The sequence below is a fragment of the Triturus cristatus genome, chromosome 10 (genome assembly GCF_964204655.1).
Source record: "Triturus cristatus chromosome 10, aTriCri1.1, whole genome shotgun sequence".
Taxonomy (NCBI): domain Eukaryota; kingdom Metazoa; phylum Chordata; class Amphibia; order Caudata; family Salamandridae; genus Triturus; species Triturus cristatus.
The window spans coordinates 272730513-272747193 of NC_140593.1; the positions used below are offsets into that span (position 1 = coordinate 272730513).

The 16681-nt window shown below is 48.2% G+C and overlaps 1 protein-coding gene across 3 annotated transcripts in view; it reads left to right on the top strand.

The window, feature by feature from the left end:
• CLXN (calaxin) overlaps window positions 1–16681 on the top strand; it is a 253819-nt gene that overhangs the window by 58327 nt on the left and 178811 nt on the right. For all 3 annotated transcript variants that reach the window (XM_085631055.1, XM_085631056.1, XM_085631057.1), the window contains one exon: window positions 1294–1449. In XM_085631055.1, coding sequence (XP_085487181.1) covers window positions 1294–1449 — 156 coding nt within the window. The remainder of the gene's footprint in view (window positions 1–1293; window positions 1450–16681) is intronic.

Consider the following 16681-nt stretch of genomic DNA (forward strand, 5'->3'; position numbering starts at 1 on the left):
TTGAAATTTGACAAAACTTTATTTGACTATAACATATATAATAAAAACAAAAACCCAATACAGTAAAACAACATAACAAAAATGTTATTATATTAAACTATCTTTTAAACATCCATAATATTGTGAAAAATGTAAACAACAATATAGTTACCTTCAATATTTTGGTACATAATATTTTTGTAGTCACTATGTTTTGACCCAAATATTATGGGCAAATATTTTTGACTTATTCTTTACAGGTAACACTGAAACAAATGAAATAGTTTTCAGGTTTTCAGGTACTGCATATTGCCACTTTCCACCTAGGGAGTGGAATATACCAGCCTAATTGGGTTCTACCAAAAATTAAACCCAAGTAAGGCAGATCCGTTTATAGTGTACTTCTGGCTGTATTGCTGTTTAGATTTTTAGTAGTGCTTTACAGTGGAATAATTGCTTAAAGGCTTATTTAATGTGTGAGTGGTGTTAGACTGTTTTAATGCACACTGCTGCCTTTGATTTTCACTCTTTAGATAAATGAAAATTAATTCTTGGCTAGGGCACCATGTGGCTTGGACCTTCTATTTTAGACCGGCAAGCTTCGAAACAATATAACTCGGTGATCCTACATCTAGGCCTTTGCAGAATCGTAATTGCACGCCTCAGTCCAATTATTTCCATATTTTAAATTTTGCACACAAGATAAAGTATTTAATGGTTAGGAAAATATGCTACCGCTGCAGCGTCCAATACCCAATTAGTCCAGACTCAACCATCATTGTGTTGTTTACTCACTTATTTACTTTCCAAGGCTGAGAGAATTTATGTAGAGCAGTATTGAAAACCATATGTCTCTTGTGTTTTAGTGCAAGACACATATAGTTGCTGTTGGAGAGTAATGTTTTGTTTCTTACCAGCTGAATGTATGAATTTAGATTTCTTAAACTGAATATATACACTTTTTAAAGCGTTGAGGTTTATTTGAATCAAGTCTGTGAGTGTGAAAATGTAATAATAGATGACCACAGCGCATAAATTACATTGCCTGTTCTTGGTGCTGTACAACAAGCATTTTCCATTCCACATACGTCAGCCAATCCAGATGCATAATTTGGTACTACTTTGCCCTACAGTTCAATTAGTAGTGCACTATGTGGCACAGGTCTCACCTTAGTTGTTGCTAGGGATAGGTTCTTTAGCCTTTAACTCTGTAGCTTCAAAAGTATTTCTAAAATGAAACATAAATTTCAGATTTATATTTGTCTTTCTCTATGTTAGTTTTTAACATTTGAACTCATATGATCTTTTTTCCAGTCAATAAAAGTGAAATAGAATCCCTCATGAAACTCTTTCAGGCGCTTGTGGGAAGTGGGAGCGGAAGGCTCTCTCGAAGTGGCTTAGACCGTAACAAGTTCAGGAACATTCTGCACAACACCTTTGGGATGACAGATGACATGATTATGGACAGAGGTAAGAAAGATAAAAATTGACAAAGCCAACATCCGTAATATGTATCCTGGTGGTGAATGTATTTTGTTGTGATGTGCAAGGTAGTAGTTAAGGCTGGATTGTATACGAGGCATTGGAGAATAAAGGATATGAAACTGTTGCACTCTTTACAATAGTTGCTGGTTTAGGAGTACACACTGTATAACTGTCAGATCGTGTGGGTTTGAAGCTGCCAATTGGAGTCTAGAAGCGTCCTGCTGCTAGTTAATTTGGCTTGACCAGCAAAGTTATCTTTTCTTTGAATATGTGGCATGTCCAATTCCTTGATTAATTAATTAAGAAAAGGGAAAGCAAGAATTACAAACAAGTCGCCACTTCTTTCTGAGTCGGCATTAGTTTATCCCCAAATCACACGATTGAACCATGACTGTGTCACATCAATGAACCTTGCACTGTACAATGCAGTAAGACAGTCATACAATCAGTTTAATATCACTTGAAGTATAAAAACACATACATAACACATAATCTCATGGACGAAACACTTGAAAAAATACACAACATTAAACAGTCAAATATAAACCTGGAGTGTGTGACTAAACCAATGCTCATTTCCTCATCTACAATGGTGACTAGTAGTCGTGTCAATTTCCTATCTAGTCTTTGCAGACATAATCAGTAATTGCAGATGTTGTCCTTACTTATCTAGTAGGCTTTGTCTTGCCTCAGAGGCCTACAGCACATCATACCACAACAAACCTATGAGGTGTCTGTTTGCCTCTCCTTTCTCCTCTGTTTAGTGCAATAAACAGCCCTCTGACAATATCCAGGCTGCATTGCACCACTGCTGGATTTAGGGAGCCCCAGGCAACTTCCATGAGATAGCTCTGGCCCTTTGTGTCAGTAACAGAGCTAGATCAAGAATGCTGTTTCATTGTGGGCATGGAAACAGTCCTAGCTAACAACAGTCCAGCACCTGCAAATTGTTTCTACCACATGTTGTCCCAGCTGCCTTGTGACCTCCTCCCCCAGTAGCGAGTCAGGCTAGTATACCCGCACACCTTATGGAAATACTCTGTGTCAACCAGTGCGCTTCGGAGGCACATCAAGACATCCATTGCAAAGAACATACTAATGTGTTTCGTGGTCGTACCCCATGTAGTTAATTGGATTGGATGTATGTAATCAAGAATTTCTTTATAGCCCTGTGTGCATATCTCAGGGCTTCATCCTAATCCTGACCATCAAAATCTATCCATAAGCCTACTTTTCATTTAAATCGTAAGCAGGCCATGTCAAGTTACAGCTTTAAAGAACCAGTTTACCTGTCTACGACCTCACTCAGTGTAAGTAAGAGCTGAGTTACTTTATGGAGTTGTAGCTCTACCTCTGTTGCAGCATGTAAGGACTGAGTCACCACACCACCTCAGTATCTATGAGCCCGAGTCCGACTAGCTATAGTGCCTCACAAACCCTCTTAACCTTTACAGAGAAACAAGTGATTTGGCACCCCAGAACTCAACACTCTCGACTCTCTCAGGGATCGCTGTAACAATACACACTCTTCCGCTCTCTCACTCATACTTATCCAAAATAAGATTAAAAAAGAGACACAAAGGAAGTTTACAATGTTTATTTAAACTATTGCGCTGTAAGCTGCAGTACTTACGCCACAATTAAACAACAAATGCCTTTTAAAAATATCATCAGCTTGGTTAACAAACCATCACCCTTATGCATCAAGCCAAAATCCAGTCGGTAAAATACCGATTCCTTATTAGCTCCCGGTATTAAGTAAAAAATACCCAATCCCAATGCATCAACCCAAAAGCAGAAATCGGTATTTAAGGAATCCTTAAATACCGATTCTTTAAATAGGGATTCCTTAAATACCGATTCCTTAAATAGCGATTGCATTTAAGGAATCCCAAAGTGAGATTCCTTAAATGCAATGCATCAAAGTTAAAAAATTAGCGATTTCGCTAATAAGGGGAGCAAATTACCATGAAGATGAACTGCATGGTAATTTGCAAAAACTTTGAAAAATGCACTTTTGTGCATTTTTCAAAGTGTCATGTTGCGCACACACATGCCCTTAGAGCATGTGTGTGTGCAACATATGTGCACATATCATTTTCAGGGGTGCAACAGGGTGTCATTTTGACACCCTGGCACCCTTGAAAGTGCTCCAGCTATTAGCGATTCGGTAATACCGAATCGCTAATACAGAATGGCTTTACATTCATTCCTATGGGCCTCCAAGCCCATAGGAATGAATGGGTAGGTATTCCTTATTACCGATTCGGTATTACCGATTCGGTAATAAGGAATGTTAAGGAATCGCTATTTGAATAGCGATTCCTACATGCATAGCCTTTTGCTATTCCTTATTAGCGATTCCTTATTTTTCGCTAATAAGGAATCGCAAATGCTAATGTTGATGCATATGCCCCCATATACCATAAAAAGCCCTGCCATGTTATTAGACAGATTAGTCTAAATAACCCCCCTACTACTGAAGCTATATGATTAGATCTCTGGGATTAATGGTGGACCACGTACCCTAGCATGCATAGGTGGATGTTCTACATCTCAGCTGGCACAGCTCTCTTGCTTCAAGACCTTCTCTCAGTGTGTTTTTTCAGAACCTCCTGTCCTTAGTTATATTTCAAGATATGTGTGTCCACAAACAGCAGCTGCATTTTCTTGTTAGCACTAGGTGCTAGTTTTTCACCAGTGAGAGGAACAAAGGGAAATGTGTTTGACCTTGTCTACGGTATTCTGACTAAATCCCAGGAAAAGAATAAAATACGAAAACATGTGCAGGGTCTGTGTGAAAATACAATGTGGGACAAAGGAAAGTGTGTTATGTAGTAACATGTGCAAAATATAAGCAGACTACAACATGCACAATTAGGCTAACATAAGGAAAACGACAATGGTCCATGCAAGAAACACACAGCTCCTCCTTCATGAACCAACTCATAGGACATGTGTCAAAGTATTGTAGAACAAGAACTATACTGCATGGAACACTTTTCTTTCTGTGAGGTTAGTTAATGATATTACCTAAGAAACAGTCCTCTATTATTTCTATAAAAAATGCCTGAGCATTCCGTCATCTGACGAACATTGAAGGACATTTGGGGTCTCAGCAAGCCCACCTGTGGCATAGCTGGCACATATGGTTGTCATTTCTTGGTCTTTCATCTTGTTGCTTTCCGGTATTGCAGTGCTCTCTACAGCAGACAAGAGACTTCATTGCATTTAATTGTGTGGTCCTTGACTAGATTAGCCAGAGTTCCCTCTTCTACTTTTTCCATGTCTTCTCAGTCTCATGTACGTGAGTCTACCCCAGCCACTGTCCTCCACTGAAAATGGGCCAATAAAAAATAGGACTCAAAGTCTTTTGCACCACGGCCCTTCTCTGTTACCAACAGATGCCATTTACCAAGGGATGCCTACCTGCCCCCAAAACAGATGTGCTATGAGTGAATCTAAGTCTTTGAAGAAAGATCTATGAGGCCATTTGGTAGATTGACATAAAATGCAGAAGTATCAGGAGCATCATCATTTCTGCCCATGAGCAATATGAAGAAGTCTATGCAGCACCAGATACTTAAAGAAACGCATATTCTATGCCATCCCTTGGTTTGGAAGATGTAGGGGTCCACAACTGTTGCCTAGTCAGTCGGGAATAGATAGGTGTTTTTGTCCAATTCACTTTTTTTTAATCAACAATTTTATTGATTTTTTTGAAAAACAAGGTGAATACATGTTACAAACAGCACAGCAAGAGTCTCAGCACCACAACATTCGATGTTTTGTAAGTGTCGTGAGTTGACCTCTCAGAACCTGAAACTAATCCTCTCTTAGTTTAATCAGTACCAACCCAGAGCGCTGTGAGGACCAAAGATGTGGTAACACCTTTGTAAATTTATTTGAGGGTGAACTTAACAGTCTTAACTCGGGGACACAGTCTAAATGTACAAGGGTGTCCAGAAACGAACAAGGAACAAAACATAACAAGTCCGGTAGCCACTCCACAGGTCTCCTTTCTTCGGTTAGCTTCCCTTCAGCTCCTTGGTGGTTCCCTGATTTGCTTGGTGTCCCCAGAAGAAAAGCAAAGAAACACAAAACAACCACCGGTCAGTTCTAATGCTTAATTTTAGATATATGTTGTGCTGACCCTCCACCGGAGCAGACTATAACCACGTTTTGTGAGGGAATGGGGACGTGAGGGGAAAGAGCAGTCCTAACTAGTGCCCAACTTAGGTAGGCCATCCCCCCTTATCTCCCCTCCCCGCCAACCTTTTCCAAAAGTGAAGGAAGGGCACTTGCCTGAAGCTACGGTCCTCTGGGACCGTAGCGTGGGGTATCTCGGCGTCCTGCTTCTGGGGATGTCCGGATACAGAGGCGATGTAGGCTGGGGGCCCCTGCCACTTCGGCTCTTCCGACTCCAAACTCCACCGGTTCTTTTCGCCTCCCGGCTCTACCGACTGGCACTGGTCCCGACTTCCGCCGCTTCGCTGTCCCGACCTTCCGCCGCTTTGGTCTCCCGACCTTCCGCCGCTTCGCTGTCCTTTCGCGTCTCTCCTCTGCCCTCCTTTTTCTCCCCGTCCTCTCCTCCTCGCCTCGGTGTCTCTCCCCCTCTTGTTCCGGCGCGCGACGTCAGTCCCGCGTCGGCCGGCGTGTCTAGTACGCTAACCTCCTTCTCTGGCTGCTCTGATCTGGGCGCCATCTTGAAGGGCACGGAAGCCTCGTCTTCCGAGATGCCCGTATTACACTGCCTTTCTCCTCGGGATGGACGATCGGGCCATTCAGATACAGGGAATCGGGAGAGGTAGTCCGCGTTACCTTGCAATCGTCCCGGAATATGCATAGTCTGAAATGAAAAGGGCTGTAATGCTAAGAACCATCTCAGTACTTGGGTGTTGGTATCCTTATTGATAGCTAACCATGTCAAGGGAGCATGGTCTGTTAGCAGAAAGAAAGTTCGCCCCAACAGGTAATATTGTAATGACTCCATAGCCCACTTAATAGCTAGGCATTCTTTCTCCATTGTAGCATATCGGGTTTCCCTTGGGAACAATTTCCGACTCAGGAATAACACGGGTCGTAGGAGTCCCTGTGCATCGGGTTGGGATAGTACAGCTCCTAAGCCTCTATCAGGAGCATCTGTTTGTAACACAAACGACTTTCTAAAGTCAGGACAGGTTAGGACTGGGTCGTTACATAGAACTGTCTTTAGGGAACCAAAGCTGTCTTCCTGTCTTCTACCCCACTCTATTTTGCCCTTTGTAGTCTTGTGTCTAAGCAAGTCTGTGAGAGGACTAGCAAGCTCGGAAAACTGAGGAATAAACCTGCGATAGTACCCTACTAGCCCCAGAAAGGCTCTTATCTCTTTCCTGCTAGTGGGCCTGGGAATCTTCTGAGTAGCTTCTAGTTTGTTAAGTTGTGGTAAAATCGTACCTTCCCTGATGGTGTACCCCAGGTACTCTATCTGGTTTGTTCCAAGGGTGTTTTTTTTTGGATTTAGAGTAAGACCGGCTTGTCTCAAGGTATCAAAGATGTTATTGAGATGAGCTAAGTGTGTTTCCCAATCCAGGCTATATACCACTATGTCGTCCAAGTAGGCGACAGCATATCCCTGGTGTGCGCGTAACAGGACATCCATAAGCCTTTGAAAGGTTGCCAGTGCTCCGTGGAGACCAAACGGCATTACCTTGAACTGGTATAGTCCTGACGGTGTTGAAAAAGCTGTCTTCTCTTTGGCTGATTTTGTTAAAGGAATCTGCCAATATCCTTTAGTCAAATCAATGGTGGACATGACTCTAGCTTCGCCTAACCTCTCAATCAATTCGTCCACACGTGGCATTGGGTAGTTGTCAAATTTGGAGTGAGCATTCACATGGCGAAAGTCTATGCAAAAGCGAAGGCTTCCATCCAGTTTGGGCACTAACACGATGGGCGAGCGCCACTGACTGTGAGAAGGTTCAATTATGTCAGCTTTGAGCATAGCTTCTACCTCCATTTCTACAGCTTGTCTCCTAGCCTCTGGTATCCTATATGGTTTTCAGGTTCACCACTTGCCCTTCTTGAGTAATAATGTCATGAGCCACTAAAGAGGTTCGGCCTGGGTTACCAGAACTCAGCCCTGGGTATCGATCCAACAATCGTTCCAATTTTACTTGTTGGTCGAGGGAGAGCTGGGATCCCAGCTGGGGTCTCTCCTTCTTGAGCTCTCTTTCAAGTTCCATGTGTATGTCTAGCGGTTTGTTGATAGGTACGTGGCATACGGGATGTATTCCTTCCCCTTCCCCAATATGGGTCTCCCTCTCCTCCCATTTCTTCAAGAGGTTTATATGATAAGTTTGTCCGAGACTATTGGTATGGGGTACAGCAACTCGGTATGAGACGGGAGTGACCCTCTGGGTCACGGTATACGGTCCTTGCCAAGTTGCTAATAGCTTCTTTTCCGAAGAGGGTAAAAGAATCAGTACTTTCTCCCCTATCTTTAATTCCCTCATTCGGCTGGTACGGTCATACTGTTCTTTTTGGTCAGCTTGGGCTTTATCCATATTCTGATGTGCCGTGTCCCATAAAGTAGCTAAGGTTTCCTTCAATGTTTGCACATATCCCAAAAGGGGTTTCCCTTCATCCTCCTCTTCAGTCCACTGCTCAGCGGCCATCTCTAGCAAAGTGTGAGGTTTGCGTCCAAACAGGAGTTCAAAAGGACTGAATCCTGTGGACTTTTGCTCATGTGTTCTGATGGCAAAGAGCACCAGGGCCAGTTTTCGATCCCAATCTTTTCCTGTGTCTCCTATCAGTTTTTTAAGGATGGTCTTGATTGTTCGGTTGTACCTTTCCACCAGACCGTCTGTCTGGGGATGGTACACTGCTGTTCGGATTTGGTGTACTCCTAAAAGTTTACACATTTCCTTCATCAGTTTAGCCATGAAAGGAGTTCCCTGGTCTGTTAAGATTTCCAAAGGAAAACCCACTCGTGAAAAGAAAGAGATCATAGCCTGGGCTACGGCTATTGTGGTCATGCTGGTGAGGGAAATGGCCTCGGGATAGCGGGTGGCGTAATCCACCAAAACCAAAATATACTGGTGTCCCCTTGCTGATTTTACTAGTGGTCCCACTAAATCCATACCCACCCACTGGAAGGGAATGTCAATGATGGGCAAAGGATACAGTGGTACCTTTCAGTCCCTGGAGGGATTTATCAACTGACACTTGGGACATGCTGCACAGAATCTGGCGGTCTCCTGATACACTCCTGGCCAATAAAACCGGTCCAACAGGTACTTTAACGTGAGTTCTTGGCCATAGTGACCCCCTCCCGTTTGGCTGTGGGCCAACTGTAACGCCTGTTCTCGAAATGCAATCAGGATTAGCAATTGTTCAGACTTTTGTCCAGGACCTCCAGTAGCCCTATACAGCAGACCTTTTTTTATAAAAAAATAAGGGCCTACCTTGTCGTGGTCGACTTCCTGTACTTGCTTCCAGGCCTGTAACAAGGTGCTGTCATCTTTCTGAGCAGTTCGAAAGCTCCGAGCAGGAGTGTTTCCATCGTCTGGGGAAGAGAGCATACATGAGGACATAGCATGGCAGGCATACGCGTAGTTTTCTCTATCTCTTCTCACTACGGGTTTTCTTTTCCCTGTCTCTGGGGCTGACTATAGATTCAGTGCAAAACGGGGCTTCCTGTAGCCATTCTACCTCAACCAGCTGTGTGATAATGTCCCGGAGAGTCACGGGTTGTGTCATCTTCAAGCCTCAGACGACTATCCCACTTCTGACACCACTGTCGTGAGTTGACCTCTCAGAACCTGAAACTAATCCTCTCTTAGTTTAATCAGTACCAACCCAGAGCGCTGTGAGGACCAAAGATGTGGTAACAGCTTTGTAAATTTATTTGAGGGTGAACTTAACAGTCTTAACTCGGGGAAACAGTCTAAATGTACAAGGGTGTCCAGAAACGAACAAGGAACAAAACATAACAAGTCCGGTAGCCACTCCACAGGTCTCCTTTCTTCAGGTAGCTTCCCTTCAGCTCCTTGGTGGTTCCCTGATTTGCTTGGTGTCCCCAGAAGAAAAGCAAAGAAACACAAAACAACCACCGGTCAGTTCTAATGCTTAATTTTAGATATATGTTGTGCTGACCCTCCACCGGAGCAGACTATAACCACGTTTTGTGAAGGAATGGGGACGTGAGGGGAAAGAGCGGTCCTAACTAGTGCCCAACTTAGGTAGGCCATCCCCCCTTATCTCCCCTCCCCGCCAACCTTTTCCAAAAGTGAAGGAAGGGCACTTGCCTGAAGCTACGGTCCTCTGGGACCGTAGCGTGGGGTATCTCGGTGTCCTGCTTCTGGGGATGTCCGGATACAGAGGCGATGTAGGCTGGGGGCCCTGCCACTTCGGCTCTTCCGACTCCAAACTCCACCGGTTCCTTTCGCCTCCCGGCTCTACCGACTGGCACTGGTCCCGACTTCCGCCGCTTCGCTGTCCTGACCTTCCGCCGCTTTGGTGTCCCGACCTTCCGCCACTTCGCTGTCCTTTCGCGTCTCTCCTCTGCCCTCCTTTTTCTCCCCGTCCTCTCCTCCTCGCCTCGGTGTCTCTCCCCCTCTTGTTCCGGCGCGCGACGTCAGTCCCGCGTCGGCCGGCGTGTCTAGTACGCTAACCTCCTTCTCTGGCTGCTGTGATCTGGGCGCCATCTTGAAGGGCACGGAAGCCTCGTCTTCCGAGATGCCCGTATTACACTGCCTTTCTCCTCGGGATGGACGATCGGGCCATTCAGATACAGGGAATCGGGAGAGGTAGTCCGCGTTACCTTGCAATCGTCCCGGAATATGCATAGTCTGAAATGAAAAGGGCTGTAATGCTAAGAACCATCTCAGTACTTGGGTGTTGGTATCCTTATTGATAGCTAACCAAGTCAAGGGAGCATGGTCTGTTAGCAGAAAGAAGTTCGCCCCAACAGGTAATATTGTGATGACTCCATAGCCCACTTAATAGCTAGGCATTCTTTCTCCATTGTAGCATATCGGGTTTCCCTTGGGAACAATTTCCGACTCAGGAATAACACGGGTCGTAGGAGTCCCTGTGCATCAGGTTGGGATAGTACAGCTCCTAAGCCTCTATCAGGAGCATCTGTTTGTAACACAAACGACTTTCTAAAGTCAGGACAGGTTAGGACTGGGTCGTTACATAGAACTGTCTTTAGGGAACCAAAGCTGTCTTCCTGTCTTCTACCCCACTCTATTTTGCCCTTTGTAGTCTTGTGTCTAAGCAAGTCTGTGAGAGGACTAGCAAGCTCGGAAAACTGAGGAATAAACCTGCGATAGTACCCTAATAGCCCCAGAAAGGCTCTTATCTCTTTCCTGCTAGTGGGCCTGGGAATCTTCCGAGTAGCTTCTAGTTTGTTAAGTTGTGGTAAAATCGTACCTTCCCTGATGGTGTACCCCAGGTACTCTATCTGGTTTGTTCCAAGGGTGGATTTTTTTGGATTTAGAGTAAGACCGGCTTGTCTCAAGGTATCAAAGATGTTATTGAGATGAGCTAAGTGTGTTTCCCAATCCAGGCTATATACCACTATGTCGTCCAAGTAGGCGACAGCATATCCCTGGTGTGCGCGTAACAGGACATCCATAAGCCTTTGAAAGGTTGCCAGTGCTCCGTGGAGACCAAACGGCATTACCTTGAACTGGTATAGTCCTGACGGTGTTGAAAAAGCTGTCTTCTCTTTGGCTGATTTTGTTAAAGGAATCTGCCAATATCCTTTAGTCAAATCAATGGTGGACATGACTCTAGCTTCGCCTAACCTCTCAATCAATTCGTCCACACGTGGCATTGGGTAGTTGTCAAATTTGGAGTGAGCATTCACATGGCGAAAGTCTATGCAAAAGCGAAGGCTTCCATCCAGTTTGGGCACTAACACGATGGGCGAGCGCCACTGACTGTGAGAAGGTTCAATTATGTCAGCTTTGAGCATAGCTTCTACCTCCATTTCTACAGCTTGTCTTCTAGCCTCTGGTATCCTATATGGTTTTCAGGTTCACCAGTTGCCCTTCTTGAGTAATAATGTCATGCGCCACTAAAGAGGTTCGGCCTGGGTCACCAGAACTCAGCCCTGGGTATCGATCCAACAATCGTTCCAATTTTACTTGTTGGTCGAGGGAGAGCTGGGATCCCAGCTGGGGTCTCTCCTTCTTGAGCTCTCTTTCAAGTTCCATGTGTATGTCTAGCGGTTTGTTGATAGGTACGTGGCATACGGGATGTATTCCTTCCCCAATATGGGTCTCCCTCTCCTCCCATTTCTTCAAGAGGTTTATATGATAAGTTTGTCCGAGACTATTGGTATGGGGTACAGCAACTCGGTATGAGACGGGAGTGACCCTCTGGGTCACGGTATACAGTCCTTGCCAAGTTGCTAATAGCTTCTTTTCCGAAGAGGGTAAAAGAATCAGTACTTTCTCCCCTATCTTTAATTCCCTCATTCGGCTGGTACGGTCATACTGTTCTTTTTGGTCAGCTTGGGCTTTATCCATATTCTGATGCGCCGTGTCCCATAAAGTAGCTAAGGTTTCCTTCAATGTTTGCACATATCCCAAAAGGGGTTTCCCTTCATCCTCCTCTTCAGTCCACTGCTCAGCGGCCATCTCTAGCAAAGTGTGAGGTTTGCGTCCAAACAGGAGTTCAAAAGGACTGAATCCTGTGGACTTTTGCTCATGTGTTCTGATGGCAAAGAGCACCAGGGCCAGTTTTCGATCCCAATCTTTTCCTGTGTCTCCTATCAGTTTTTTTTTTTTTTTTTTTTTTTTTTTGAAACCGTTTATTGCAATCTCAAATAGTTACAAGTATGGGCCTACAACCGTCTGGCCGGCCGCTAGAGTGGCAGAAGCATATGACATACATACAGAAAAATCTCTTGGCGGTGCAAAAAGGGTAAATCAGGAGATATCAGTAGTGCAGGCCACATAACTCCAAACCCACAATACGGTTTCCTTTTATCAAAACACAACAACACAAAAACAACCACACCCGCAAGGCAACCCGCAATCCCAAGTGACAGCACGCGCTCCTTAAGGGGGGGGACCCCAACCAATCGCCAAACTCTGAAGAGGGGAATGAGAACAGATCAGGGACTGGGGAACCACGTGCCCATGGCTGGGGGAGGGGGTCGGCTAGGGGGACGGGGCTGGTGAGGCGGCCGGCAGCAGCGGCGGCTCGCAAATACCCCCGCGATAGGCGTTCCAGGGGCCCCAGATTTTCACCCACGCCCCAGGCTTACCCCTCGCAACATACACCACCTTTTCACGAAACATACACCAATCCATGTGTTCTGTCCAGGCCGACACCGCCGGAGGCCTCTGGGATCCCCACAATTGAGCAATGTCACGCTTAGCTATCATGTATCCCAGAGTCACCCACCGCGTCTGCGGAACCGAGTAGTCAGTTGGCTCCCACACATTCAGCAAGCATCTCCTCGCTTCAGGCAACAGCACGACACGCGTAACCACTCGCAGGACCTCGTGCACACCACGCCAGAATCGCTTCACCCTTGGGCATTCCCACAGAATATGCAAGAAAGTTGCCAAAGCACCACAGCCACGCTTACACAGTCCATCCTCAGCAAAGCCCATACGTAGAAGCCTTGGCCCCGTCACGTAAACCCGGTGGAGGATCTTAAGCTGGACGAAGCGAAGGCGAGCCGGGATGGCCACCTCCTTCGGAGAGGCCACCGCGGACATCCAGTCCTCGTCGTCCAACTCCAGCCCATCGGTAACCCAGGCCTCGCGGAGGCCAGTCAGCAGGCCCGATCGGTCGTTGATCAGTTTTTTATATATAAGGGAGATCGTGCTGTCTGGGACATGGCCATCCAGCACTCTGTCCTCCAGGGGGGAAGACTCCGGAATGGACGCGACATCCGGGAAGACGGAGCCCAGCGCGTGGCGGACTTGTAAGTACCGGAAGTACTCACTGCCTTGCAACTGAAACTCCGTCTGCAGCGTCTCGAAAGTTTTGAATCCCCCCCTCGTCCAAAGATCTCCCACTGTGCTGATGCCGATCGTGTCCCACTTCTCGAAGCCCTTCGAGGTCCACAGGGAGCCCAACCTCGCCGACGCATATAGCGGTGACGCCCGGGTCAAACGGTCCTTCCACCCCATAGCTGCGTTAGCCGCGTGCCATACACGCACCATGACACGCGTCGGTCCCGTCAGGCGAGGGTCCGGCGCGCCAGAGTAGAGCGCTCGATTGTAGTCGCCACCGGGCAGGAGCATCTTGTCCATTTCAAATGCCGGGTTCAGGGCGGGCCCGTAAAGGCCATGATTAATCGCAGCTAGCTGGGAGGCCCAGTAATACCGTTTAATATCCGGGAGGGCAACCCCCCCATCGTACCACGGGAGCGTCAATTTAGCCAAGGCAATACGTGGCCTCCCGTCCCAGAACAGGCGACGCTGCAAACTCTCCACCTCTCGGAAGTAGCGCGCCGGGACCAAATCCATAGTGTTCTGGAGAGCGTACAGAAAGCGCGGCAACGACATCATCTTAAACAAGGCCGCTCGGCCGAGCGGCGAAAGCGGCAGACGCCGCCAACGCACCACATCCTCCTTCAAGCGCTGGAGGGGGGGCAGCAAATTCCGCTCGTAGCGGGCCTCCGGGTCCAGAGTAATATATATACCCAGGTACCGAAACCCCTGGGAGGCAATCTGGATCGGACAGTCCCGTGGTAGGACCGGAGCCTCCCCGGCAAGCACATATACACAGGATTTCGCCCAGTTGATGACGAGGCCTGAGTTGCGACCGAATGAGCGCAAAACATCAACTAGGACGATCAGTGATTTACGCGGGGAGGCGAGATATAGAAGGATATCATCAGCGTAGAGGGACACACGGTCCTCATGCTCGGGGGTCCAGCGGAGACCACGGATGGAAGGGTGCCACCGCAGCCACTCCGCCAGGGGCTCCAGGGCCAGTGCAAACAGGAGAGGCGACAGGGGGCAACCCTGTCGCGTGCCCCGTCCCAGTGCGAATGGGGCCGAAACTCGTCCATTCACCACCACCTGCGCCAATGGGCCGGAATACAACAACTTGACCCAGCTGATGAAGCCCGGTCCGAAGCCAAACTTCGCCAGCATCGCCCAAATGTATGGCCACTCAAGCGTATCAAACGCCATGGTGGCGTCCAAGGACGCCAAGATGGCCGGTTCCCGCACGAACGGGACACGCGCGAGCACCCCGTGCAAGCGTCGCAGATTAAGGGCCGTGTTACGATGGGGTATGAAGCCGGACTGGTCTTGGTGGACCAAGTCGCCCACCACGCCGACCAGCCGGTTGGCCAGCACCTTGGCGAGGATTTTGGGCTCCGCGTTCAGGAGCGAGATAGGCCTATAGGATGTGACCCGCTCACGGGGTCTCCCCTCCTTGTGGATCACCACGATCGTGGCCAGACGCTGGTCCGGCGGAAGGGAACCCCGCGAGCGGGCCGCCAGGAACATCGCGCGCAGGTGGGGCGCCAGCACATCCGGTCGCAGCTTGTACAGCTCGATAGGAATGCCATTGGGGCCCATGGCCTTGCCAGATGCGACCGAGCGGATAGCAAGGGCAATTTCGTCCGAGGTGGGAGGAGCGTCCAGCGAATCCCTGTCCTCCACCGAAAGGGAGGGCAGCGCGATGTCCCGAAGCAGGGCATGGGAATCCTCCTCCGAGCAGGGAGAAACCGGGGAATACACCTCGCGGAAATAATCCGCGAAGCAGGAGACAATGGCGTCCGGCTCGGTGACACATACACCATCCATCCTCTCGATCAACGGAACCACACGACTCTCTCTCTCCTTTTTATCCAACCACGCTATCAATTTACCAGCCTTATCACCCACATCATACAGTCGCCCCTGTTGCTCTCTACTGAGGCCCCTGGCCGCCTCCGTGACGAGGGCCCTATAGGCCGCCTGCTTGAGGTGTAGAACATGCAATGTGGCATCCGTCACCCCGCTCCCCAGGTCACCCTCTAGTTCAGTAATTTCGGCCTCCACCCGGGTTACCTCCTCCCGCTCGCGCCTCCGGGCATGGGAGATAAAGGAGAGGGCCTCCCCCCTGAGAACTACCTTAAAAGCCTCCCAAAGGGAGATAGCCGAAGGGACAGACCCCACATTCTCCTCAAAGTACCGCTGCAAGGATTTGATCAATTCGGCTCGAATAGTGGGGTCGCGCAGGTACCAGGCATTGATTGGGGCTACCCTGCCCTCCCCCCTCGGGAAGACATCAAAGTGCAGCAGTAGTGGGGAGTGATCTGAAATACCCCGCGCCAAATGGCGCACCTCTCCCACTCTCCCAGCATAGGCCGCAGGAACAAGGATATAATCAAGCCGCGAGAGGCTACCATGGGCACCCGAGTGGAAGGTGTATTGCAGCTGCGCGGGATGCTTTAGTCGCCAGCAATCCACCAATCCTAGTGTATCTAAAAGGCCGGACAGCCACGCCTGTGCCCGGGGGAGGTCCCTGGGGGGATGACGATCCTTAGACCCAGAAGCCACCGCATTGAAGTCCCCCCCAACTACCAGAAGCCCACCCGGGAGGTCAAGGAGGAGGCGCCCCAGGTCCGCAAACGTGGTAGATTGCAACCCCGGCGGAACGTACACTGATACAAAAACGACCACTCTGCCCTCCACTCTACCCACCAAGACAGTGTAACGTCCCCTCTCATCATGGCGCACCTCATCAATCTCCAATGGGAGCGAGTTCTTAATCATGATGCCCACCCCCCGCGAGCCCGAGGTGAAGCCCGAATGGGCCACCAAGCGATAGCCTCTCCGATTCATGGCATGAAAGGAATTACCTATAAGGTGTGTCTCCTGCAGGAAGATCACATCTGGTGAAATTCGTTTCAGATACTGCAGGACCACACCACGCTTAATCCTATCCTCCAGTCCGTTAACGTTCCATGATAACACAGTCAGATCCCTACCCCCCATCATACATGGAAGCCATCAATCGTCCCCCAAAGAGCATCTCAAAAACAACAATACAGTAAAGGGTTCGCCTTGCGGTGCAAACAAACAACACTCCACCCCCACCCACCCATCCCAACAGAACTCCCCCCTCCCTGCACCCCTGCATGAGCCCAGACAGCCCCCCCAAAGTGCAGTGTGCCTGTCGCCCCATAGATGAAAAACTAACTAGTCCCCCAGAGGAGGAGGGAAAGCCCCCAATGGACCCCGTACGACCTCCATAGGAGGGGAAC